This window comes from Heteronotia binoei, chromosome 7, assembly GCF_032191835.1.
Source record: "Heteronotia binoei isolate CCM8104 ecotype False Entrance Well chromosome 7, APGP_CSIRO_Hbin_v1, whole genome shotgun sequence".
Lineage (NCBI taxonomy): Eukaryota > Metazoa > Chordata > Lepidosauria > Squamata > Gekkonidae > Heteronotia > Heteronotia binoei.
The window spans coordinates 102,677,137-102,703,751 of NC_083229.1; the positions used below are offsets into that span (position 1 = coordinate 102,677,137).

The 26,615-nt window shown below is 40.7% G+C and overlaps 1 protein-coding gene across 2 annotated transcripts in view; it reads right to left on the reverse strand.

Moving 5' to 3' along the window:
* The window catches only part of SLC66A2 (solute carrier family 66 member 2), an 85,103-nt gene that overhangs the window by 45,543 nt on the left and 12,945 nt on the right, over positions 1-26,615 (reverse strand). The window contains exons 3-4 of one of the 2 annotated variants that reach the window (XM_060244101.1): positions 22,528-22,661; positions 15,262-15,315 (exon numbers count right to left, since the gene is read on the reverse strand). In XM_060244101.1, coding sequence (XP_060100084.1) covers positions 15,262-15,315; positions 22,528-22,661 — 188 coding nt within the window. The remainder of the gene's footprint in view (positions 1-15,261; positions 15,316-22,527; positions 22,662-26,615) is intronic. The other variant, XM_060244102.1, reaches the window with a different exon arrangement.

A 26,615-nucleotide genomic window follows, 5' to 3' on the forward strand; every position in this document is an offset into this window, starting at 1 on the left:
CTTTACTTTCTCATCAAAGTAATTTTCCTTACAGGCCTTCTTTGACAAACATACCATTCCTTACTTATCCATTTGATTTTCTTAATGCTTTCTATATCAAAAAATTTCTTATGCAACTGCCAGGACTAAATACAAAACAGATGCTAGCCCCCAAAAAACCCCTCTTGAAAATAGTTTTCCCACTTCAGTGTCTCTCTTTTATGTACTCCAGCCTCTGTGGGCCACTTCTAGAACAATATTCTGTGGCTTCCAGCTGTGCCAAGTGGTGGCAACAGACAGATTCACAACACTATTCTCCATTAGCTTAGCTACAGGTTTGGTGGACCAGTCCAGAACAACTGAATGGATAATCTGAATCAATTTGTTCAAATCAACAAGAGAATTGCCATTTTTATTCCAAATTAAAATATTAAAATAAACCACCGGATTAAAAAATAATGCTAAAGCTAATTAATGTTACTCACGGTTTGATGAATTGGTCTCAAGGAATGCAATGCAAAAACTAATATTTTGCACCACTTTGGTTTCATAAAACCAGCCAAAATGGACAAACGCAAAACGACCTGATTACCAAATATGTAACATGGGCAAGTTAGAATGACTGTGCTTATTTCATCCAATGCTATCTTTTTTATACAGTACAAAGGGAGAAATGGAGTAAGCAGGGGCACCAAATGACCTCAGATCAAACCCTAAGGACCCTGAGAAGGATGGCGCATCAGGTACAATGAATTAAGGACATCTTTTGTTGTTCACCATCATGCATCTAAAATGAGCCTCCAATGGTACAATCCTACCGAGAATTACACCCTCCCAAATACATGGATTTAGGCTGCAAGCAGGTGGTTAGTTCAACCTTTCATTGTGGCTTGATACACAATCCCAGGGATACAATATACAAAGCAATGAAAACCATCAAGGTGATGCTTGGTAAGGACGTGTATTTTAGAAACACCTTATTAGATAACCACAGCAATTAGGAATTCCCAGATTACAATTCTGCACATCAGTCTCTGCCTTATGCAAAATAAGAACACTGCCTTAGAAAGTCAGACTGCTCAGAAAGTATGTTTTTACTCCAGAACTGAACTCATATTTATCTGATGCCTTTAAAATTCTGAGAATGGGAGGGAGTAGCTTCGCACTATTGAAGAGTTTTCAAGGTTAAGACAGTGCTGGCACTATACTTATCACTGTCAGCAGTAAAATAATTGGGTAGCAGGGAAGAGTGTATTAGAAGGGCTAGATTGGGGAAAGAAGGAGGGCTGTATGACAGCATAATTAATATTGCAGAAGGAGGAAAGAACTTTGTGCTCCCTAATAAATTGCAAACAAAAATTAGATGCTTCACATATTTTTACACAGATTGCCATAAACCCCTATAAGCTCCAATGGATAGCACTTTTCCCAACTGCACATCGACAAACACTTTCTGGTAGCAGGCAAAACTGGAAAGTTTTTGTTTTCTTGTGGGACTGAGTTCTCATTAAAAAAAACCCAACCCATCTCCTGCATCCAGATCCTCCTGGAAACCAAAAGCCCTGTTCTGGAAGTCCCATCCTTACTCCCAGGTCGATGTGAGGCCTGTGGAACATGGGAACGAAGGAAAGAGAATGCAAATGTGTTCACAGGCACATCCCTTTTTTTGTTCAAATCACAGAAGGCTCTAGGATACAGTTAAACATGCATTCTTAGGGCAGATTCACAAATTACAAAGTCCATGTGGATGTTTCATGGACTGTCACTCAGCTCCCACGGATGTGGGGGCCTGATTCAGATCGAGGCGATGGCAAGCAGGGTTTAAACTTCTCCCCACATACAACATTTTCCTGACCTCAGATGGCTTCAGGAACCCATTTGTCCTGTTAGGGAACCTTACATGTCACCAGGGGTGGAATTCTAGCAGGAGCTCCTTTTTTATATTAGGCCACACACCCCTGATATAGCCAAGCCTCCAAGAGCTTACAAAAAAGAGCCTTGTAAGTTCTTGGAGGATTGGCTACATCAAGGGTGTGTGGCCTAATATGCAAAGAGGCTCCTGCTAGAATTCCACTCCTGCATGTCATTGTAAGTACATTTAAGTACAGCAGAGCATACAGTAGCTCAGGTCAAAAGAAACGATGCAGCAGGAGAGGCCGAAGGTCCTCCTCCCTCCACACACCATGGTTCCAATCTGAATCGGGACCCCACCCACCTGGAAATGAGCTTCTCAGCATGGATCCGCAGAGTCCTTAAGGCAGCCATCAGTGCAATGGGAAGGCACCACTCAGCTGTTTTCAACCCAAAAGCGGCCAGGCACCGCTAAAACAGCGCTAAAATAGTACTGCAGAGGAAAGCGGTGGCACAGCAGCACTCTTGTGTGCCGCCCATCACTCCCATGTCCCCCCGTTCACCCAGCCTGTGCAATGATACCACTTTTGGTGCACATGCACAATGATTTCTACAGAGGGAGCTTGCAGGGGGCGTTATCTGGGAGAACCGGGTTTGATTCCCCACTCCTCCACTTACAGCTGCTGGAATGGCCTTGGGTTAGCCATAGCTCTTGTAGAGCTGTCCTTGATAGGGCAGCTACTGTGAGAGCCCTATCAGCCCCACCCACCTCACAGGATGTCTGTTATGGGGGGGGGAGATAGAGGAGATTGTAAGCCGCTCTGAGTCTCTGATTCAGAGAGAAGGGTGGGGTATAAATCTGCAGTCTTCTTCTTACTATAAGCTCTAGCACTCTAGGTCTCACAGTCTTCTGGCTATTTATACATGTCAAACCTTTGTCCATGTACAGACAGACAAGACTTCTGCTAGACCTCTACAGACTCCTATTAATACTTTCTAGTAATAAACAAATTGCAACCACGATTAATCCGTCTCCTGGAGTCCATTACCAGCCCTCTAAAATTGACCTTGGAGATCTTATTCAAGGTGAAAGATATGCAAGACTATCCTCCTAGAGACAGGGAGCCTGGTTCGTCCTTCTGGTGCTCACCTCCTAGACCTCTAAACTTTAAATCTGAGCTCCTGCTAGTAGAACCATGGATGAGTTCCATTAGGGTTTTATTTGTTTATTAAAAATCAACAGTTCTCCAGCTTGTGCCTCGGACAAATTTTGCTTCAAATTAAGCCCTGGCAACACTTCCAAATGTGAGAAAATCACTTACTCTTTCTCAGTAAAATAAGCCAGCATATGTTTTGAAACAAGGTTGGCCAAACTGCAGCTCAGGAACCACATGTGGCTATTTCACACAAATTGTGCAGCTCTTGAAGCCCCCACTGCCCCGTTGGCCAGCTAGGTAAAGGCACTTCTCTCTTTAAATCACTCTTCCAAGCCAGCCAGCATCTTAGAGAATGCATTTAAAGTTGCTTTCTTTCCACCTCTCTCTCTCTCCTTTCTCCCCCATCCATCCTTCCTCCCTTCCTTCTCTCAAACATCTGATGTCTTGCAGCTCTCAACTGATGTCTTGCAGTCTTGCAGCTCTCAAACATCTGACATTTATTCCACGTGGCTCTTACATCAAGCAAGTTTGGCCACCCCAATTTTTGAAAGGCCCCCTCTTTTGCTTGTTTTACTGACCGTCTAATAATCAACAATTTTTTTCTTTACCATTAAGTTGCAGCCAACTTTCGGTGACCCCATGGTGTTTTCTAGGCAAGAGGTGTTTAGAGGTGGTTTGCCATTGCCTGCCTCTGCGTTGGGGCTGACCTTGCTTTGCTTCCGAGATCTGTCAAGACTGGGCTAGCCTGGGCTATCCAGGTCGGAGCAACAAGACCTATTCTGACAATCTAATTCATAACCGTCACCCATTAAAAGAGGTTGAAAAGCAAAGCACAATAGCTATAAATGGTAAGCAACCTTTTAAAAAAAGGAATGAGAGAATTTCACTGACGAAATAAAAACAAGACTTTTTTATGAATCATGCACCAATTTGTTATGCCTGTTACACACACAGCTTTTGCTTCAGGGTGGGGAGAAGGAACCACCACAGATGTATTTATTATTAGAAAGATTTATGCACAAGACATATGTCTACTGTGCATAGGATTTTAATTAGGTACAACTCTCTGAATATTGAGTTGCATGTTGTTTCATTATGGCATGTTCCACAGCAAGTGACCTAGAAGAATAATTGCCAAAAATACATGAGCTTTGTTCAGCCAAGACTACAAAAGCAAGGAAGTGTAGAAATTGCTTAGTGTTTATTGTCAGACTTTGCACATGGGAGGTCTGGAATACCCGCAGGGTGAACAAAAGATTTAAAGGCAGCTCACTGAGGCTTTCCAGTCGCAGCCTGCGTGAGAGCTTTACCTGCTTCACTGGGAAGAGAATAGAGAGCCCAGGCTCAATAGTACAATGTTCTGCATACAGAACAGATCACAGTAGAATGACCAATAAAAGTAAATTGAGTCCGGAGCTTTAAACTTCTCAGCGATATCTGTTCCCATTCACATAGCAGCAGGTACCTGGCTTGGTCTTCTCCAGGACTGTTCTTATAGCTGTTGACAGTGGCCCCTCCTGCTTCAGCAACTATTTGTTTCCTTGGTGCAACTTTCCTCTGCTTGGACAATTCCTCCAAGACGGCTTGCAAACTGCTTGCAAGTGGGCCTCTTCTGACCACCCAGCCACCACCGTGCAAGTGGGCCCAGGAAGGCTGCTGGTGTCATGACAGAGCCACTAGAATTTACTGCTGAAGAAATGCTTGTTTCTGCTTCCACACTTTGTGCTCTGAGCACAGCATAAAATGGCAACAAGCAGGCGATGAAGCTCCTCTGCTAATCCATTTGTAAACTGGCTTTTCACACAGGATTCCTTCCACCGCCTGCCACTGGACATAAGCCCCTCTCAGCATTGCATTTGGTTGAGCCCCTCTCTGCATTGCAAGCTCCACATTTGGCTGGGCTTCACTTTAATTGTCACTTGAACTGGGATGCATATGGAAAGCTCTGTCAAATAGTCTTCTCAGAGCAGACAAATAAAAATGCAGAGGTTCCCCTCCTCCTTGCTTGCCGTTGCTTTCTGCATTTCAGAAGGACAAGGCCACTCTTTTAAGTGCTTTCTGAGCTGCTTGTAGGAACCATGTTCAGCACAGGGAAGCTGCCCGTCAAATACCTTGGCATCTCCTGCAAAACACACTGCCCAGCAGAGTGCTGCTCTCTGATCCCTCCCCTCATTCCCAGAGACCAAAAGCTCAGTGCCAGCCAGGTTCTTGCTGATTCCAGGCCCTTCTGATTAAGCAGTAAATTTCTTCTCAGGCAATAAGTCCTTTTTTTACTACCCTGAAGTGGCTGCCACCAGTTGTAACATACTTGCAAGGGAACAAACTTTAATTAAAAGGCTTCCAAGTGGTCTCCAGCATGGATCTTAAAAACAGTAATTTCAGTTAAATGATCAGAACACAGAACAACTAGAACCTATAACAGAAGCAGATCAAGCACTCAGATGTGCAATGGCGCCACCCACTGGTGGGGATGGTTATATAACCATTACAAATCTTTAACACTGTAGAAAGGGGTGTCAAACTCATTTGTTATGAGGGCTGGATCTGACATAAATGAGACTTTGTTGGGCCGGACTTTATGTGTACCTATTTAAGATTAGGTAGCAGAAATATAAACTTTATAAAGGACAACGATTAATGCAATTAAAGATTTTTTGGGGAAAAAAACTTAAAACATGCTTAACATTAGCACTCTTAAAGGTGCTTTCTTTGTATTTCTCCCTTGGGATCCAGGGAACTGGGCAAAGGGAGCTCTGGCTCTTTCCTTCCTTCCCCAGGGGGCCAGGAGAGGGAGGAGCCTCAGCCAACAGAAGGAAGAGAGACCTTGCTCTGTAGCTCCTGTGCAACTGAGCAAGCCTTGCAAAGCAAGCTGTTATGCAGAAGGAAGCAAGAGAGAGGGAAAAGGAAGCAGATGACAGCCAATTGCTCGGGGGCCTGATAGGAGCCCTACAAGGGCCTTATTTGGCTCCGGGGCTGCATGTTTGACACCTCTCTGTAGGACTTGCCAGGATCTTTTTGTCTCTTGTTCTTCTAAGCAGGTTCCACAAGCTGATTTTCAAACGCTTTTACAGACTCTTAGTAGTTCAGAGTCCACAATAAATATCACAGGGTCCTGTCCCAAACTGAGCTTTGCTTCCAAATGGTTTTTGTAAATGGAAAAACTGCTTCCTCACCACAGGCTAAAGCTATGAGCACCACGAATATACTAACACTCCAATACAAAACAGTAGTAAAAGGGGAGGGGGTAAGGGGAGAAATTGTAATTGTTGAACTCTTCCCAAGAGTCGGCCTCATCTTTATCAGCTTCTTAAAGAGTTTTAAAGATTCACTTGCATACTCACATGTGTTTAACAATATAAAAAATGATTCAATGTGAAGGCAAATTTTGCATGAATCTAGATTATACTGCAGGATACAATGCAAGCTACCAACTAGTCCTCTTCAATGTGGAGGTAAAACCTGGAGTAATTTAGGATTCTTTCATAACAAATATACAATGCTTATTCATAAGAACATAAGAGAAGGCATGTGGGATCAGGCCAGTGGCCTAACCCAGATGCTATCAGTTGGCCCACCTGCGGGGCCAGAACGCCAGAAGCCCTCCCACTGTTGCCCCCTAAGCACCAAGAATACAGAGCATCACTGCCCTAGACAGAATCTTCCCATAAGACAGGGGTGGCCAAAGAGCAGCTCAGGAACCACATGTAATAATAATAATAATAATAATAATAATAATAATAATAATAATAATAATAATAATAATAATAATAATAATAATAATAATAATAATAATAATAATAATAAATTTTATTTATATCCCGGCCTCCCCGCCGAAGCAGGCTCATGTGGCTCTTTCACACATATTGTGTCGTTCTTGAAGCTCCTATCACTCCATCGGCTCACTTGGAAAAGGCATTCTCTCTTTAAATCACTTCTCCAAGCCAAGCCAGCTGGCAGCCTGGAGAATACAATTAAAGTTGCTTTCTTTCTACCTCCACTTCATCCTTCCCCTCTATTTGCCAGCCTGTCTGCATGCCTTCCTGTCTTGCGGCTCTCAAACACATGATGTTCACGTCTTGCCACTCTCAACCTTCTGATGTTTATTCTATGTGGCTCTTGTGTTAAGGAAGTCTGGCCACCCTTGCTGTAAGACCTATCTAATTTGGAGGGTTCCCTGGCCTGGGTAGCCCAGGCTAGCCTGATGTCTTCAGATCTCGGAAGCTAAGCAGATTCGGCTCTGGCTAGTACTTGGATGGGAGACCTCTAAGGAATACCAGGATTGAGATGCGGAGGCAGGCAATGGCAAACCACCTCTGAACTTCTCTTGTCTTGAAAACCCTGTGGGGTTGCTACAAGTCAGCTGTGACTTGATGTCACTTTCCATCACCATCACTTTGGAGAGTCAGGATTAGCAAAGAAGTTTTCATTCGTTCAGTCTCTCCCTCATTGTGTGTGTGTGCGCGCACGCTCGCGTGCATATTTGCACAGAAGTGGGAGCAAATCCTACAAGGATATTTGTCTTTTTTCTCACACTTTGAAATTGTTTCGACAACTATAGTTTCAAAACTGATCAGCACCCTCAAGTGGGTAGAGAGCGCAACTGCATTTTTAGCTGTTTAAAAATACTGATAGCAAACATGCTTTTTAATTCAAGATATTTCGTTCTCAGACCAAAAAATTACATTACCCATAATTAACGCTTCTTTAAAAAAAAAAACACCTAACCTTTTGAAATGAGGGTCTTTGCACCATAGTACATAGATAATACATGCAGAACTAGTGACTTGTCTGGTTCCAGACTGCAAACAAACAAAAACCAGACCTTGTGAATTAGCCAAAATTTTATCCAAGTTCAGCAGTCTATTTCCAACAGTGGTCAGCAGGCTCCAACTAATACATTTTTAACCTACCCATCATTCAAAGAACACAAAAAATCAACATGGTTTTCTTTGCCCCGTTTTATCCTTGAAACAACCCTTCGTAGAAAAAGGCCAGCAGGAACTCGTTTGCATATTAGGCCACACACCCTGACACCAAGGCAGCCGGAACTGTGTTCCTGCTCAAAAAAAGCCCTGCTAATCCCCATTTCAAACTAATGACCATCACCTCAGTTCCTTCTAAACTGAGTTAGTGTGAACTAGCTCCAGATTTTTTTTGCCTCCAGCTCACACATTTTTGTCTTAGCTCAGGAAGGATGACCCCAGAGCACACTAATTTATGTAGTAGCTCACAACTTGAATGCCAGTAGCTCACAAAGTAAAATTTTTGCTCACAAGACTGCAGCTTAGAGGAAACATTGGCCATCTCACATATTTTGGCAGTTAACATAATGAATGTATGGAACTATTCCACATGTACATGAGAACTCTTGAGAGAGGATACAAGGTGGTGCAGTTTATTAAAAGCTCCACTTGACAGCTCTCCATGACTACAGTTTAGTCCCAGATCAGGATGGTGGCATGCAGAATGCATACTAGACAGGGTTGCCAACCTTCAAGTGAGGCCTAGAGATCTCCCAGAATTACAGCTCATCTCTACACTACAGAGATCAGTTCCCACAGAGAAAATGACAACTTTGGAGGCTGGACTGTATGGCATTATACCTTGCCATGGTCCCTCCCCTCCCAGGCTCTACTCCCAAACCTCCAGGAATGTCTCAGCCTGGAGTTGGCAACACTAATACTAGAGAGGTGATTGTTCCTTGGCTCTGACCACTGAAGTATTGCCATCTTTCAAATGTGAAACACAAAGAAACAAACCAAAATCCAAAGAGGCCCAGCCTTGCTCACTACAGAACATTTGTGGTCCTTCTCTATAGTAAAAGCATGACCTGTAACAATGCAGCTTCCACATTAAAGATTTGCCTGTAGTTTTCGTGATAGGGATGCCAGCCTCCCTTAGTGCAGAATCCCCATCTTTTATAGACAGGAGGAATAGGTAGGAAAGAAATAGTACAATATTCATTAATTTACATGAAACAATAACTAAATTAACATGCAGATCTAGCTGACCATTTCAGCAGATGAAACAGAGAAGTGCAAGGAAAGTGGACTTTCGACCATCAAAAAGTGATAGAGGATTCACCTGGCTGAGGTTTTTCTTATGCTTATGGGGGAGGGGTGTCTTGCTTTTTAAAACACATACTTACCATTTAAAGCAGGGGTGTCAAACATGTGGCCTGGGGGCCAAACCAGGCCCCCAGAGGGCTCCTATCAGGCCCCCAAGCAACTGACTGCTGTCCATTTCCTTCTCCTTCTCTCTTGCTTCCTTCTGCATCACAGCTTGCTTTGCCAGGATTGCTCAATCGCACAGGAGCTACAGAGCAAAGCCTCTATTTTTCCAATTGGCTGAGGTTCTCCATTGGGGAGGAAGAGCTTGCTTTGCCAGGATCTCTCAATCGCACAGCAGAGCTACTGAGCCAAGCTGCTCTTCCTTCTATTGCCTATGTTTGGTACGGTGTAGTCACAAAATTAACTGTGTTTGTCTGTGTCCTTTATAAAATTTATATCTCTGCTACCTGGTATTACACTTTATGACACACATGGCCTGGCCCGACAAAGTCTCATTTATGTCAGATTCAGCCATCATAACAAATGAATTTGACACCCTGATTTAAAGCATGCATCCATATGTATAACTTGTAGCACACGCATGAGCAAGGACTAGATTCCCCTCTGCAGCAAGATGAGGCAATCTTTTTTAAAGTCACCAGTTAAAAATGAGTAAGACCTAAGAACACAAATGTAGCAATGAAGTTAAAACAACAGATTCAGCCACCACTCAGACAGCAGCCTTCCCTAAATTAATACTTCAGGTCTAGAACCGCCAAATTGGCAGTAACTAGTACGAGCAGTTCCTCAGATAACCCCATGCTGTAAATGGAAAACTGTCCTATTACAAAAGCTCACCATAACAGATTTCTGCCCCCTCCCCCCCCCCAGGGAATGGAAGGGCTACCACCAAAAACCTTTTGCCCATTCTTGTGATTCATATTAAGTCAGTCATGTTTGAACTGCTCTACCCTGAACAGTGTGCAGTGACACATCAATGGTGGAGGGGGGGGAGGAGAGAACAGGTAATGCTGAGCATGCTCATGCCAAATACAATTGGGTTGGTTTCAGGTGTAGTATGATGAGTCCTTAGCTATCAAGGTAAGTTTTTAACTCACCTCTGATGCTAATCCCCAACAGATAACTATTGCTGAAAGTATTACCTGGAGATGACCCTGACTGCAAAACAACAACACCCCCCCCCCCTCAATGTTATACACAAAATGTGTTTTAGCATTGGACATAACTGTAACTTGTGGGCTAATCTAAGACAACCCTCTTTGGAGCTGATGTGGTTGTTATCGAAAGAAACTAGTCTTGCATTTGAATACATACTGTGACAAACAAGCAGGGATCTGCAATATTTGCCTGGGAATGAAAGAATGTCTGACCTCAATTGCTCTACTGCTCCCATCTCTGCTTTCCCTCCATTTCCTTGCCAAGCCTTGTCACTTTTCTGTTTTTCATACTGTAGAGTCCAGGTTTCTAAGCCACCCAGGAATGCCACCCATGATCTTCCAAGTTCCCCTGAGATCTCCACTGGTGTTCTTCATTTGGAGAGTTTTAAGCCTTTTCAATGTAAAAAAAAGTTTTTGTTCTAGGTATCCTCAGGTTTGCAGGAAGACCATGCCTGTTCGTACCTGGCCCACTGTGTGGGTTTTTTGAGCCACACTCTAGATGCCACATTCAGAATTAGATATAATATGGTTAACCTGTGTGCTGGCAGCAATGTGAACATTTGTCTCGTGACTCAAGGAATGACACTTTTTAGGATGAATGTCAAAAAACATTACAAACTTGCTATTTAAAAGGAAATGTCTCTCAAATACCCCCTTGCATTGAGATCGATTAAACAACTGATTACAATCAAAAAAAGTTCATCAGCTTTTAAAAGGAACTGTTGAACAGCTCTGTAAAAAAATAACAGGAAGCCTTAACTGGAACAAAGTATACTTAAAATAAAGTTTATTCACTATTTCTGCAACTGAAGGCCAATGCAAATTCATTTCCATATGAAAAATAAAAAGTTATACATCCATTAGCGTACGAATTCTGGACAGTCAGCTTTAAAGGGGGGGGGGGGGAAGTGCCAGATAAAAGCTTTCTCTTAATGTGATGGAAGCCATCAATGGCATTAAGTGGTTTGCTGGATTGCGGACAAATATGCTCAAGATGGAGTCGAGAAAGCATAAGAAGTGGCTCAGATTCTAATTCAACAGCTTCGGTACCTGCTGCCATCTACCAGGTTCACTGTAGTTCTATTCATATAAAAGCTAAATAACAGTCATTCTAATATATGCCTCTGTGGTCTACTATATTATCTGAACCTGCCTTGACTGGAGCTTTAAACTCTATGGGAACCATCCCCAAACTACACCTGAAACAAACCCTAATCTACAAAGCTCACTCAGGGGCTTGTATAAGTTTCAAGTAACTAAAGGGGGAAGTGGCACCCAAGAATCAGATGGTGGGTATCCTCATATTAGTGATGCTGGAGCCTATAATGTCCTCTTCGGTCTTCCATTTTTTAAAACATTAATTAGATATCTACTGCTGAAACTAACTGTAGTGTGTTTTTTTCTGTCACAGCTGATAATAATTCTCTATCACCACCAGTGGCTTCCCTGGTTATCACATTTCAGCTTGCAGTCCCAACTGACAATGCTCTTCTTCACCTTGATACTCTACAGTTCTGCTCCAAGTGGCCAGGTTGAGAACTCATTGAATGAAACAAAAACTGTTGCTCTTTTGTGTCTATTTGTAAGGAGTGAAATTTAGCTGACTATGGGAACATGTTTTCCCTAAGCACTTATTTTTTATATTATTCTTCACTTTGCACACATACATTAAAACTGCAGAACCAAGTTAGAGTGACCCCAATAAGTGCCTTAAAATTATGTCTACACAAGCTGGCATACTTTTCCACACAGACAGGCTGGGATCTTGTGGGAAAGTGTAGGAGGGAGGAAAATAATATTGCAATCCCAGTCCCGTCCCACCCCAAATTTCCACTTTGGGAATTTTATACACCTGAGGAATTTGAATCCCCCTCCCTTCAGTTTGCTCTCAGCATTTCCATACCTCTTGTACATAGTCCTCATTAGGTCATTATTTTCTGGAGAAAAGGTTTAGTTAATTTACAAAGTAATATTCTTCTATACATCTGAGGAGTCACCTAAGTAGGCAAAGAACCCTACCTTATCTGCAAATGGCCTGGTTTTGTTGCTTTGTTGATTGGCATAGGGATTGGTTGTTTCAGCATTAGGTACAGCAATTTATACACTCACAGACATTATATATATATAACCCCACATTACATATCCATTGACACAGTCTTTTTAAAAAAAATCAGAATGTTTTTCATGACACAGAAAAGTCCATGTTTATATCTGTTTTGCAATCTAATCTAATTGAATTTCCAAAAAAGTCCATTTATATTGCATACAGATAATTAGCTTCTGTATGTGTGCCATAAACTATCAGTAACTACTGAGAAATATATAATGTAAAGAATGAATACACTACTAACAGATTTAGTTTTGTTTACTTAGAATTCCCTTTAAGTACCCAAATGAAAAATCCTTCTAATCTTGAAGATGTTAATACAGGACAGTTATTAGCCATGCACCACAGATATGACAAGCAGCAAGAATGTAAAAATAAAGTTGAACAATCTCAACTTGGTTTACATTCTTTAGGTTAGTAGATTTTTGTACATTAAGCTTGTGAAAACTATTACAAAACAATAATGCAATCAGCAAGCAGAAAAAACTGGTGTAGTGATTTAGCAAAAAAAAAAAAAGTTTTTCTGAAAAAAGATGCAATGAGAAAAGATGCTCCCGGGTCCTTTCCGGGATCTTTGCCTTCAAAACCATAGAGTCTCCCCCAAAGCTAGAGTGTCACCCCTCAACATCTATGACACAATGATGTCACTTCTGAGTGACGTCATTGCATTGGGGACATCATGCAGTGATGTCCCAGTTTAGGAGTAGGGTTTCCTCTGCCAGCCAGCAGATCAGCCAGCTGGTCAGCAGCAAATCGAAGTCCTCAAAAGCAGGGGAACCTTCGCTGGGACCTGGGGGTGGGAACCCTGAATGGGAAATTATGCTTTAAACAGAAAAATTAAACAAATGTGCCCAATGGAAAAATGTCCTCTAATTCTAAAACAAAAGACGGGTAAAATGCATTTTAATACATTCTGCAGTGAAGGCCATGTAAGTGCAACTTTCTTAAGGAATGGTGACTGCTAACCACAGTGATAGCCAAGCTTCAAGATGTTGATGTCTCTTATTGTTCAGTGACAGCCTGAGTTAACGACATATTCATCAAAGATGGCAATGATAATAATAGTAGCAATAGTCACACATTCAAAGTATTACAATAGCTCTGATTGTGGGAACTTGTAAACTTATTCTAAATATCATTATATCATTAGTGTGAAGAATTAGAATGGACTGTACCACTTCAGACTGAAGGGGAAGGATTACAGTTTTCAAAATTCCCTTATTTTCATAATTCCCTATTTTAAAAATACAACAGTATGTAAAGGGTTCAGCTAGGTTAGGACCTGTCTCCCTAATCTGCTTTTTTGTGTGTATCTTTATTTACAGAGACTTTTTATATAAGGGAACACTTAAAATCTGACTCCATTTTCCCATTGGCTATTGGAAATGGTAGAGTACTCTGTCACATCAGAATTCTATTATATACTGTCTGGGTCACAAGCTAGAAAAACCAAATGAGGCCCTAAGGAAAGCAAAAATACTTTGAAGCATGCTAAATAAATTATTTCCATTCTAATCCATTCTCTGTTGGCTAATTCAGCTCTTATTATAGATTCCAACACACTCCTAGGCCTAGTTCATCCATTACTTCTATGGTGAGGATATAAGATAAAAATCCATACCTGCCTCCTGTAACTCCAAATCACAGCAACATTTACCCATGCCAATTCTCATTGGTCACGTTTTCATCCCATGAAATTCATCATAGTTGGTGGTGCTAGCATGAGAAGTAACCTTGTGATCTGGCTGACCCATGAGATACATAGTTTGGTTACATTTTCATTGCAAAAATGCAGTGGAACTCTCATACTTTCAGGACCACCTCTCCCAGCATGATCCTCCCTGTCTTCTCCAGTCTTCATCTCAGAATTTATTGAAGGTCCCTGGTCCATGAACTGCCCACCTTGTGTCAACAAGGGTGAGGGCCTGTTCATTAGTGGCCCCTATCCTGTGGAACTAGCTGCCCAAAGAGGTGCGTGCCTTGCGAAACCTCCCTAAATTCCACAGGGCATGCAAGAATGATGTTTTTAAAGCATCCTTTGGGTGATTGTGATCCACTAGCCTCTAGCATGTACTTCAATGTGTCTTCACCATCCATGCATCCTACCCTGCTTGATAGTGAATAGATTTTAATGGGGAAAGATTTTTAACTGTTTTACATTTTAAAGATTATTGATTGTGCACTTGTTTTTATTGGTGTATTTTAAATGCTGTTAGCCACCCTGATTCCAATTCAGGGGAGAGGAAGCAAGATATAAATTTGATAAATAAATCAATAAAAAGGAACATAGCTGACCAAAAGCATTTAGGGTTTTCTTTTTTTATAGCAGCATCACACACACCACAGAAGTGGCATATGAACTAAGCATGCTCATTTGAAAAGAAGGTGTAGCAATCTGTTATCACAGATTTAGGTTCCATTCAACAGCTTGGAAGCTGTTCCTTCAGAAATCCCCTGGCAAAGGAAATGTATCCTAATTTAAGTGAGTTAGAGAAGATCCATCTTTCCCACTTTCACAGTTTCAGATAGCATCTAGGTTTCTGACTCCAAGATAATCAGTCTACGGCTCACTAGCAGAGGCATGAAAGGGAGTATGCAGATGGTATTTAAGACTGAGTGCCATCCTAAGAATCATTTCATATTCAGCCAAGGAACTGCAAGTGGAGTTCTAAAAGACTAAAGCCTGTAAAAGAATGAAAAGTCGCTTGAGGAATAAAAAGAATGCATCTTTTTCCTCAGTCAGTGGTAAAACTTAACTGAAAATAAGAGGTTGGTGTTAGGAAAAACTTAGCACAGGCATCGTTTTAGTAGAAATGACAACCATGCATTCATTTCTAACACGGCAAAATAATATGAGTTTTTAAAAATGCCAAAGATGAGAAGAATGGGTAGTGTTCCAAACGGCAGCTTCATGCATCATGGGTTGGTAAAGTACATACCCAGAAAGGATCTCTTTGGAGGTGTTTTGATTTCTTCATCCTTACTATCTGCAGCTATGTTCAAAAAGTGAAGAGAAAGGAAAGACAAAACAGGCTCATTGGACTCCATACAGCAGCAGATCTTTTAATGGACTATATTGACAGGTTAATGTTAGCATACATTGTGAGTAGTCATGCCAAAAGCTTTTTTTAGTTCCTGCGCTAACCAGCATTCTCTTGGAATTCTCTCTTTGAGACCAGATGTAAGGGTAATGGAGTCAGTATATGTAGTCTTAAAACCTTTGAAAATACCAGGAAAAAATTAAAATGATCTAATGAACAAGATTCTTCCACAAATTTTAATGCATTTAGATTAGGTTGTTTAGTTTTCACTTGCCTCACTAAGAAGAAATTTTGAAAGAAGTTTTCATTGTGAAAGTTTCATGAATAAGATACAGCAATTTGAGAGACCTAACCACAGTGAAGCAAAATGCCATCACGCTTGCTATCCAAGAAGTGGCCATGTACAATGTGAAAGCCATCATATTAACAAAGCAGACTTCCCCTTGGAAAGCCCACAATCCAATTATTTACATGGGCCACACCCAGAAACACTCATTGCAAGGAACAGCCTGTTTATTTTCAGGATATGTCATACCATCCAGGACTTGGCATACCTGGATTTCAGCTTCTTCAGATGCTGCAAGCTTATTTTTCATTCCTCTTCTGTAAATTTAAGGTATCTTTTTAAAACCACAAATGATGTAACAGTGCTCCAAAAAATGGCAGGGGAAGTATTCCTAATCCAGGTGGATCTATACTCCAGACCTACAAGGTTATAAATCCTTGGACAAGCAACCACATAGACTGTGAAGAGACAATAGGAACAGTACAGCCTACGTGAAATATTTTGAACTCCTTTAAGTGTGACACAGTTTGATATGCACATAATCCTTAAAGTAATTGTTAGAGTGGTTAAAATCAGTTTCTCCTCATATGATCTACATTTCAGTTTTTATCTTCAGGCCCTCTCAGGGCCATAAAATTTTTACTGGCCTTGGCTGACATGTACAAATTATTTGATATAGGAGAAGACAGTTTGTGCCAGTCAGCAAGATCACTTAAAAGCATTGATAATCTCTTTGTCTCAAAGTATCTCTCAAGCTAAGCATGAAGTTAGAAATAAACCACTTCCATCCAACAAGATCTTTGAGCACGTGCAAGAACGTAGGAGAAGGGTAGGGTCTGCTTCTTTTGCCCAGCACAAAACAACAGAATTCTCCCTGTCTTCTGCAACACTAGGCAGACAAGCCAGCGACATATTTGTGACCACCAATGGCACCCAGCAAACATCTCTACCAGTGTAAATAATTTCTTTAATTTCTACCAGTGATGTGTAGAATTATATACCAGTTTCCATGTTATTTCAGCTCATTTGAGGGGGGAAATGGGTTGTACTCTTTCCTCATAATTTAATGTCAGGACAAGTACTAAGGTCAGCATTAGAGCATCTGCCAAGAGTCCTCAATAATAACTATATACATTTGGTCCATATGCTCCCACCAGGAAACAGACATTGCTCTAGAAGCCCGTGTGGTGCGATCTCCTGTTTCCTGCTTGGAAAGGCTCCTGCAGATGGCAGAGCACCATTCTCACATAGAACAGCCCTACTATGTTCCCCTCCACCCCCAGCACCACTTCAATGTCAGAGATAACCTTTAGGGTGATCTCCCATTTTGCCATTCCTATACTTGTCCTGACAATAATGTTTGTGGACTGTGATTCATTGCCCTGATGAGTGTGGCAGAATGGCCCCACTGACCTGCAGTCCCATTCCATTTCAGCCCTCTCAGTACCTGTGTCACCGTCCAGTGACACACCAGTATCCCAACACTTAAAGTGGTTATCTCATGCTTCTTCTTGGGTACACACTGCCACCAATTGGGGAATCACCTGCAGAGAGGGTCAGCTCAGCACTCCTAGGGCGTTTTCGCACTGACCTTAATTGGCAGCGACGCCCCTCTTCAGCGCGCAGGATCTGCCCGGATTTCGCACCAATTGCCGCGGAGCACCCGGAAGAGCCGGAAAGTCCCACGGCTTTTGCGGCGCAAATGGAAACTGGTTTTTGGCGGTTTACATTTGCGCCGCAAAAGCCGTGGGACTTTCCAGCTCTTCCGGGTGCTCCGCGGCAATTGGTGCGAAATCCGGGCAGATCCTGCGCGCTGAAGAGGGGCGTCGCTGCCGATTAAGGTCAGTGCGAAAACGCCCCTAGTCTCTCTTCCATGGAGCTGATTAAAGGCCTCACAGCAACTGATTAACAAGGGAACAGATTACTACACTTACACACTCCTGGAGAATAAGCAATCTAGCAACCAACCACCTCCCTTCCCCTGGTACCAGTTCTGAGCAGCATGTCTGGATGGTGGAGGTCTATGTGGTACAAAGAACAACTGTCAGTATTTAAAATAACAAATAACTTATTAAAAGGGGGGGATGGGAAATCTACATACATACTCTGCAAAACAACAGATTGAGCAAGGGATACAAAAGAAAGGTGAAACTATGCAATCCCTTGTCCCTCAATTCCATGCAAGTCCTAGCTCAGGGATGGCCAAACTGTGGCTTGGGAGCCACATGCGGTTCTATTATATAGTGTGGCTCTCAAAGCTCCCACCACCCCAGTGGCCACCTTGGAGAAGGCATTTCTCTCTTTAAATCACTTCTCCAAGCCAGTCATTGGAGACGCCAAGGCAAAGGGCTAAACGTTGCCCACTGCCTTGGAGTCATTGTCCAAGCAGCCATCCATATGGCAATGGCTGCCATCAAGATGGAGCCCTTCCTCCTTTATACAAAGGAATTTTACCTCCTCTGTCTGTCTACCCCTTCTATGGGTCAAATCTCCTCTCTGGGGTCACCAGGAAGATTCTTTCTAGCCTCCTGCATCCCAAGTCTCTGTTACCTTCTGGGTGTAAAATTCCAGCCAGGATATGAACTGGTCATTTCATTTTTTGTCAGGAGGGCTATTTGCATTTACAAAGCTTCAATGGCTGGGTACTTGTCAGAGACTTTTATGGATGGATGACATTTGAAAGAAATTGACTTCCCCCTTCTAGCCTGTGTTCTGTTAGCAAAATTAAAAAAAAAAACATTTATGGGATTTTGGTACAAATTTAATAGAGGAAAGATGGAAGGAAAGCCTCTTGCAGACGCTGTTTTCTTTACTGCAATCAGATCATCTGTATCTCATACAAGTCAAAGGAGCGGTGGCATTGACATGAGACTGTAAACAATTTTATCATTTCTGAGTTTCCAGACTTTACAGAGACCCTGAAACAAGTCAGTATTTAAAATAGTAACTAACTTATTAAAATGGGGGGTGGGAAATCTACATACATATCTACATACATTTGTTGTTAGCTGCCCTGAGCCTGCTTTGGCGGGGAGGGCGGGATATAAATACGAAAAATAAATAAATTAATAAAATACTATATCTGTAGGTATAAATACTGGAGAGTCGGAGGAAACACAAATTAAGATTTTAGACAGATTTTTAAAAATAAACTAATTCAAACAGGCTGACAGACCAATCTAGACAAAAGCAGATCTAGACATCGGAAGATAATTTCTTACTACTGTCCTTCTCCCTCAAGACAAAGGGTGTTTTTACACTGGCTGTTTGCGACTCTCTATCTCTGCATTGTAAACTCATCTTTTACATTACATAACATTCTCATAACTGTTTCGCATCGTTGCTTCCTGAGGCATTTACATTTGTTTCAGTGAGATGGGTTTTGACACCGCCACAAAAGTGTTTTTCTCTAGACTAGTTTTGGTCTGGTCTTTTCTCTATGGGCATTTTAAACTTGTATTGTAAAAGTTTTCCTGCGTTTTAAAAGACTCCTCCAAAAGCCACCACAAGGTGCAGTAATTTGCATGAGAACTGACAGCACTTGAAATTTTTACATATCATTTGCTTGCCTCATCTAGTGATTTAAATTTGTATTGTTTTTGCAGCGTTGACACGATTTCCAAGCAATTGTATACATTTAACTAAGCACTGGTATTCCGGCTGCCCTCTGATCAAGAAACCCCACCCTCCCACAAATTGAAACGCTTAAATGTAAAAGGAAAATAATTAAAGCAGAACAGTGGCAGGCGATTTGAAGACTCTAAAACTCTGGATCAAACTGAATGTAAAAACACCCATTGTTTTGTATAAAGGGGGAAGAATTCCACAGAATGATTATCTTAGACGGATCACTTCAGTGGTGATGGGATTCATTAGATTGATTTCAAAGGGATGTTTTTTCTCATTTGCACTGAACCCAAACGCATCTAATGGAATTTTAATACCAATACAGAATTCTCTCACATCATCCCTGGAGATGCAATCTGTGAGTACAGAAAGACCCTTCCAGTAAATGTAATGGCCCTGTTGCACTGTGATGAATCAATGTTCATATACCTATCCAAAAGTGTGCTGATTGCCGCAGATCTCACTTCTTCTATAACTTCTCAACCCCTAGGTTGGTGGCTCAGTGGAGGGACGGTGGCTCAGTGGCAGAGCATCTGCTTGGGAAGCAGAAGGTCCCAGGTTCAATCCCTGGCATCTCCAAAAAAGGGTCCAGGCAAATAGGTGTGAAAAACCTCAGCTTGAGACCCTGGAGAGCCGCTGCCAGTCTGAGAAGACAATACTGACTTTGATGGACCAAGGGTCTGATTCAGTATAAGGCAGCTTCATATGTTCAATTAATGCAATAAAAGGAACACAAAATACACTGATTCCAAAACCAAAACCCAGCTAATGTTCAGTGAAACAATCACAACAGAAGACTTGCACTGACATTCAGAAACCACAGTTTCTAAAAGAATATTGGGGGGAGGGTGCATAATAATGAAAAGGGGGGAACTTATTTCCTCATGAAGAACTGGAGAGAGTGGGCGAGATCTGTCTACTTTTTAAGCTAGAAAGTGAAATTTCAGAAGCCCAGTTTATCCTGTTCCAGTATCATGAACTGGCAGAAATGTACATTACACAAATTAAGTATCTTTGAGGTATGGATTTTTTACACTGTCAATCAGCAGAGTCTTCAAATCAGAGGTGGGGGGGGGGGGGATGCTCACAAAATTAATCCCTCTAAAGCAGGAAGAGTTTAACAAGTTCTCTATCTGGCAGCAGTTTCAGATTCAACCCTTCATTAGCTTTCTGGATTGATTTTGGTGCTGCCCTTTTCCCATATTTCCTGGGTAAGGCCTATGGCTCAGGGGCAGATCATCTGCTTGGTATGCAGAAAGTCCAAAGTGCAATCCCTGGCATCTCCAGGTAAAAAAATCAGATAGTAGGTGATGTGAAAAACCTCCAAATGAGACCTTGGGAGAGCCGCTGTCAGTCTGAGCAGACAATAGCACTGAAATGTTTCATGTATTTTATGTTTTTATATCATTCTATGGACTATGGTTTTAATGTATTACTGTGTTTACTCATGCATATGCATGTCTATGTCAACTGCCCTGAGCCCACCTAGGCGAGGAGGGCGGGATACAAATGGAATAAAATAAATACTGAACCCGATGGACCAATGATCTGATTCAGCATATGCTCACGTGTTCAATAAGGAACACATGTTCAACAGGGATATTGTTTTGTTGCTTTTGAAATGGCTTCTCTTCTATTAAGCTGGGGCTATAAGGGTGCTTTATACATGTATCCTTTCCCAATAGCCACTGTGGCTAATTGCCTGCAACAGAATATGGGAAATGTAGACTTGTGGAAGCATCTTAAGAATAGAGAACAAAATGTAAAGAGATGCTCCAGAGTAGCAAGTGATGCAACATAGACAATATATTCTATTATAAGGAATCTTACCCACCACAGAAAAGTCAAACAGAAAAAGGGGAGCACCAAAATCCATCCAGAAAGCCAAGAGAGGAGTGAATTCCAAACTGCTGCCAGATAGAGAATGTATTAAATAAAATGGAAATGCCAAATGCAGGTCTTCTTCCAAGACAAGAAATCTAACCTCTTTCATTTCAGCAACATGCTCTCTCACAATCCCCCCCCCCCCCAAGAAGAGATCATCTCACTATTTGTTCTGTTTAATGATTACCTGGATCAGTTTTGAGGCTTAATCCTGTTTTCTGCTTTGTCTGCTACAGAAAAGAAACTGACAAAATCCAAACATATTGCCAAATTTGAAAGGGGTGAGTGTTAAGCATATATAAAGACATGCAGAAAGTAATCTTATCAAAAGAAAAAAAACACAATGAAAGGCTCAAATACATCTAAGGACAATTCAGGATCAAGGCTTTTGCTTAATATAAATGTAATTTGTATTTAGTTTATTAGATTAGAGAGAAGATTTACAAAAATATGTATTGTAAAATGTATGTATTGCAAAGATTAACAAATTTATGTATTTTCAAAACATATGTATTGTGTTGTATGTATTGTATACTGTATGCAGCAGTAAAACAGAGCTCCAGCTTCTTCCACTGAAAATCAGTCTACCTGATGTGATCACCCCACAGAAGTGACATGGAATAACTTCAGCATGATGGCTGCTCTTCTTGATGTCGAGAAGCTCACCTTATGGATCACCCAAACTGCACAGGAAGCTAAACACCACAGCCAGACTTTCCTAATGTGCCTAGTGGGTGGAGCAGCCAGCACACCAAGGCTATTTCAAGGGGTTTCCACATGATTTCTGTAATGTATACATTGGATCTATGGTAGCAAATATAACATGATAACTAGAAGCATGTGAATATCCTAAGAGCTGGGACCTGTATAATATGACCCTTCCTTCACAGGCTTTGAAGGGGAGAAGGAAATGTCAGTCAACTCAGCAATTATACCAGGCAGGGTCGCCAACCTCCAGGTGGCATCTAGAGATCTCCCACTATTACAATTATCACCAGCCAACCAACATCAGATCACCTGGAGAAAACAGCCACTTTGGAAGGTGGACTCTATGGCATTTTACCCCACTGATGTACCTCCCCCTCCCCAAGCACCACACTCCTCAAGCTCCAGCCCGAAAATCTCTAGGTATTTCCCAACCCAAAGCTGGCAACCCTAATATCAGACCTTTGGCATAATAATATCTAACAAATATTTAATTGTAACAACACAGGGGGGAAATATAAAAATAAAAGCCATTTCTGTCAGGTGTTTATATTTTATTGTCAAGACAAAATGTGCACTGTGTGCCAAGATGTAACTTTAGCAAAAGAAGACAAGCTGAAACTACAGGAGAGAAAAAAAGAGAAGATCTGACTTAAACCAACCTGAGAAGGACCGCCGTTTTATATTCAGCTCATTTGTCACACGTACTTCAGTGCATAGTTTCAGCATCAGCAGCATTGTAATTATCATTATAATGCTCTGCAACAGCAGAGGAGATTCAAAATGCCTCCCAAACCTAGAAGACAAAAAAGGGAGTCTCGATATTGAATTATACCCCAAGGACCTCTGCCAATTTAAGCATAAATAGTTAAGTCTTTAAATCCATAACCATATAGTACATAGTTTGTCATAACGTAACATGCCAAAACAACCCCCCCCCCCAAAAAAAAACCTGCATAACCAATAAAGATTATAAAACTCATTATTTATTTTCCTTAAAATACTGCTTTCCATCTTATACAAATAAAGATCATTATTATGCCAATCAATATTATTCTGATGAAGTTTCACCACTGACCACAAGTTGTGATACAAAATTTCAGTGTTGCTTCTTGAAAGAGAAGACAACAAAATAAGATCATTTCAGCACATAAGAACATAAGAGAAGCCATGCTGGATCAGGCCAAAGGCTCATCCATTCCAACACTCTGTGTCACACAGTGGCCAAAACAAAAACCAGGTGCCATCAGGAGGTCCATCAGTGGGGCCAGGACACTAGAAGTTGCCCCTCCCAAGCACCAAGAATACAAAGCATCACTTGCCCCAGACAGAGAGTTCCAACAATATGCTGTAGCTAATAGCCACTGATGGACCTCTGCTCCATATGTTTATCCAGTCCTCTCTTGAAGCTGGCTTCCTCAGAACCACTAATACACACTCTTCATATGAAACATCATGACTTCTCCAGGCAAAACCACTGGGGGGAAGGCCTCCAGTCCACTGTTCTAAGGCCGGATTTATACACTTTCATATTTGATCTAATTCCAACTACTTTCCCTCATTAGGAATGAGCACTTGGTACCAAGCCAAATATCACCTCCCACCTCAGTAAATGCACAGACTTCATTAAGAGAAGTGTACAGTGGAAGAGTACTACAGCAAGATAATTTTTGGCAAAGCAACATGTATGGCTGAATCATATTTACTGGATAGAAACAGATTTAGGCTAAGATTATCCGAGGAGGAGGGTATTTCCAGCCTTATCTGATGCAGGTGACTTCATGAACTGACAAAAATAAATACTGGGATGTCTTATTTAAAACCAAAACAAAATGAGATACTTTGCAAATGTATTTTATACCACGTTCAGAAAACAATTCAATGCAGGTCTCTGAAACCACTAGAGGGAGATCTCTTCCCTTTTTGCAGAACAGACTTGTAAAAGAAACCCAGAAACACAATAAATACCTGAATTAAGGAAATATTTATTCATATTTACAGTTCAAGTTCTGTGAGACCCTGAAATTAGTGACCTCTATTATAATCAGCCCCTTTCCTCAGAGTGGGTTTTTCCATTAGTTCAGTCTCAATACAGAGATTAGACAATTCCCTCACCACTTTTTAAATTAATTGCAATTTAAAACAAAAAAATTAAAAGTATAATCAAACCATAAAATGCACCAATCACTATAATTACTGGTGATACTTATTTTAACAAAATATTACTTAATGTTGTCTTGTCATTCTCCAACATTAGCTATATTGCCTATTTTCTAGCAAAATATCCATTTTTCCACCCTCTCTAATTTATACATTGCTTCACTAAGATAACTGAGATGAACTCCCATACTCTAAACAGCCATTCTGGTAGATTAATTTTAAATTGATTTTTTTTTAATTAAAAATTAAGCCATTCCAGCTGTTGCCAAAATATATGCATAACCAGCTCCAAGCCTACTACACACACCTTTTAAACATCCAAATAAGATAAGTAGATTAAATGGTTTATCAAAAAACAGTCAAGTCTCTGATACATCCTAAAACTGATCCTCAATATATGATCATCTCAGGGCATTTCCAAAAAACATTAATCAGATCAGCTCCCACTCTTCAATACCTCCAACATACTACATGTCTCTTAGTGCATATAAATTACTCAATCTTGAAGGAGCAAGATACAACTGGGACTGAGTTTTCTAAAACCTTCTCATTAGATTAGCCCACAGTAGCTGCATTTCTCAGGCTCATATGTTCCGTTTTATTAGTTTCAGAAAAAAATAGGTGTATGGAATAGAGGGTATAGAGAGCACAATACATAGATAGCACTATACATTTTAACCTTATTCTGCATACGAATACTTTAAAAAAAATACAAGCCTACATCTGCAATACTTTCTTTACATAAATTGTCCCATATTATTATCTCTAAGCTAAACATCATCAGCATTTTAAAATTTTATATTATAAATCTTTTGACTGAGTTATCTATTGGTTTTGACAATTCCAGTAAAGGCAATTTTGTAATATAAAATACAAGAAAAAAGGGAGAAATAAGTTCACACCAGAGAATCTTAAGAGTCTTGAGTATCTAACCAGGTATAGAATTTCATCCAGCATTTTCTTGCTTCTTCCTTAGATCTCCCAGCCAACAGCTGGGATAGAAAGTCCAGCTCTGCTGTTTCCAAAATTTTTCCCACCAAGTCCACCCTCGTGGGAATTTCCTGAGATTTCCATCTCTGCACCAAGAGAATCCTGGCTGCTGTGTTGAAATGTGCCAACAAGTGTCTCATTGCTTTGGAATATGAAATATATTCAATAAAAATAGTTCTGGTTTGAATTGAATCTGTGTCTTCATAATCTTCTGTAGTATTTCATGTATCATTTTCCAATAACCCTTCACCATCTCACATGTCCACCACATATGATAGAAAGAACCAACCTGTTTAGTGCATTTCCAACATTTGTTAGACATATTAGTATAAATCTTACACAATTTCTGTGGAGTCAAATACCATCTATAAAACATCTTATACAAATTTTCTTTAAACGTTACTGACCTAGTTAATTTAACACTGAACTTGCAAAGTCTCTCCCATTCTTCTAATATGATATTGTGGCAGCTCATATGTTCCTCTCTTTCTCCTTGCATGTAACTAAGAAACTTAAGACTTTCTGTTTGCAACAGATCATGTTTTGTTGTAACGCACCCCTAAACTATGGTTTGTTAATGTTAATGCTGGTATACTGCTAAAACTATGCTGAAATTTCATCTGGAATATGGGTACCTTAATCCCTTTTTCATTTATTCCAGTAGGTTGGAGGCCTTGTTTCTAGTTAATAATCTCAGAAAGATTACTAAACAAGCAAGTTTAGATTACGGAACTGCTGCTAAGAACTTGCCCTAAATTTAAACTTGGTCAACTGCCAATGCATGGCTCTAACATAAATTCACTTCTTCACAAATACCTTATGTACCTAAAAGGTACAGGCATGTTTATTTCAACATGGCAGGATGACAGTATTTTTAATATTAAGTTATTAATATTAGAACACAAAAACTACTTATACCTTTGAAATACATGTATTGGAAAAGGGAGGCTTTACATATGATCTACATTATTATTAATGTTATTATTCTCCAGATGACTCAACAGGGCAGCATGATAATATCTTTTAGCATCAGGAAAGACAAGGATGTTTTCATACTCTCATGGTAAGCACTGAGCCACCTAAAGGATTGGTACATGCAATGTATATTGTTTGTGTTAGAACAGAAGGAGATATGTTGAAGCAAACATCATGCTATTGGGAAAGAGTGAATTTACATATAATTCGTGTTGCCTTTATTAGACCTCTAGGTGGCTCAATGCAGCAGCATGATAGTATCTTTCAATATTAAGATGGACACAACTGCTTTTCTGTATTGAGTTATAAAGCATGCCAGCTGGGTTTAAAATACAAATGTGAATCCCCCACTCCTGCCACCAGCAGTCCTTTTTAGCACCTGGAAAGATTACCGTACTCACTCTAGGGTCAGGAAAATTCTAATTTTTCTCCAGAAAACTACACAATTACCTGCATCTAATGACACCTTGTGTATATTCTTAAATCACTCTGAAATGCTACCAAACACAACAAAAGAGCAAGAGTCCAGTAGCACCTTAAGGACTAACAAAATTTGAGGCAGGATTTGCTCACTAGAATGTGAGTCCATTTGTCCTATATATTGGAAAGTGGAGTGATTTCAGAT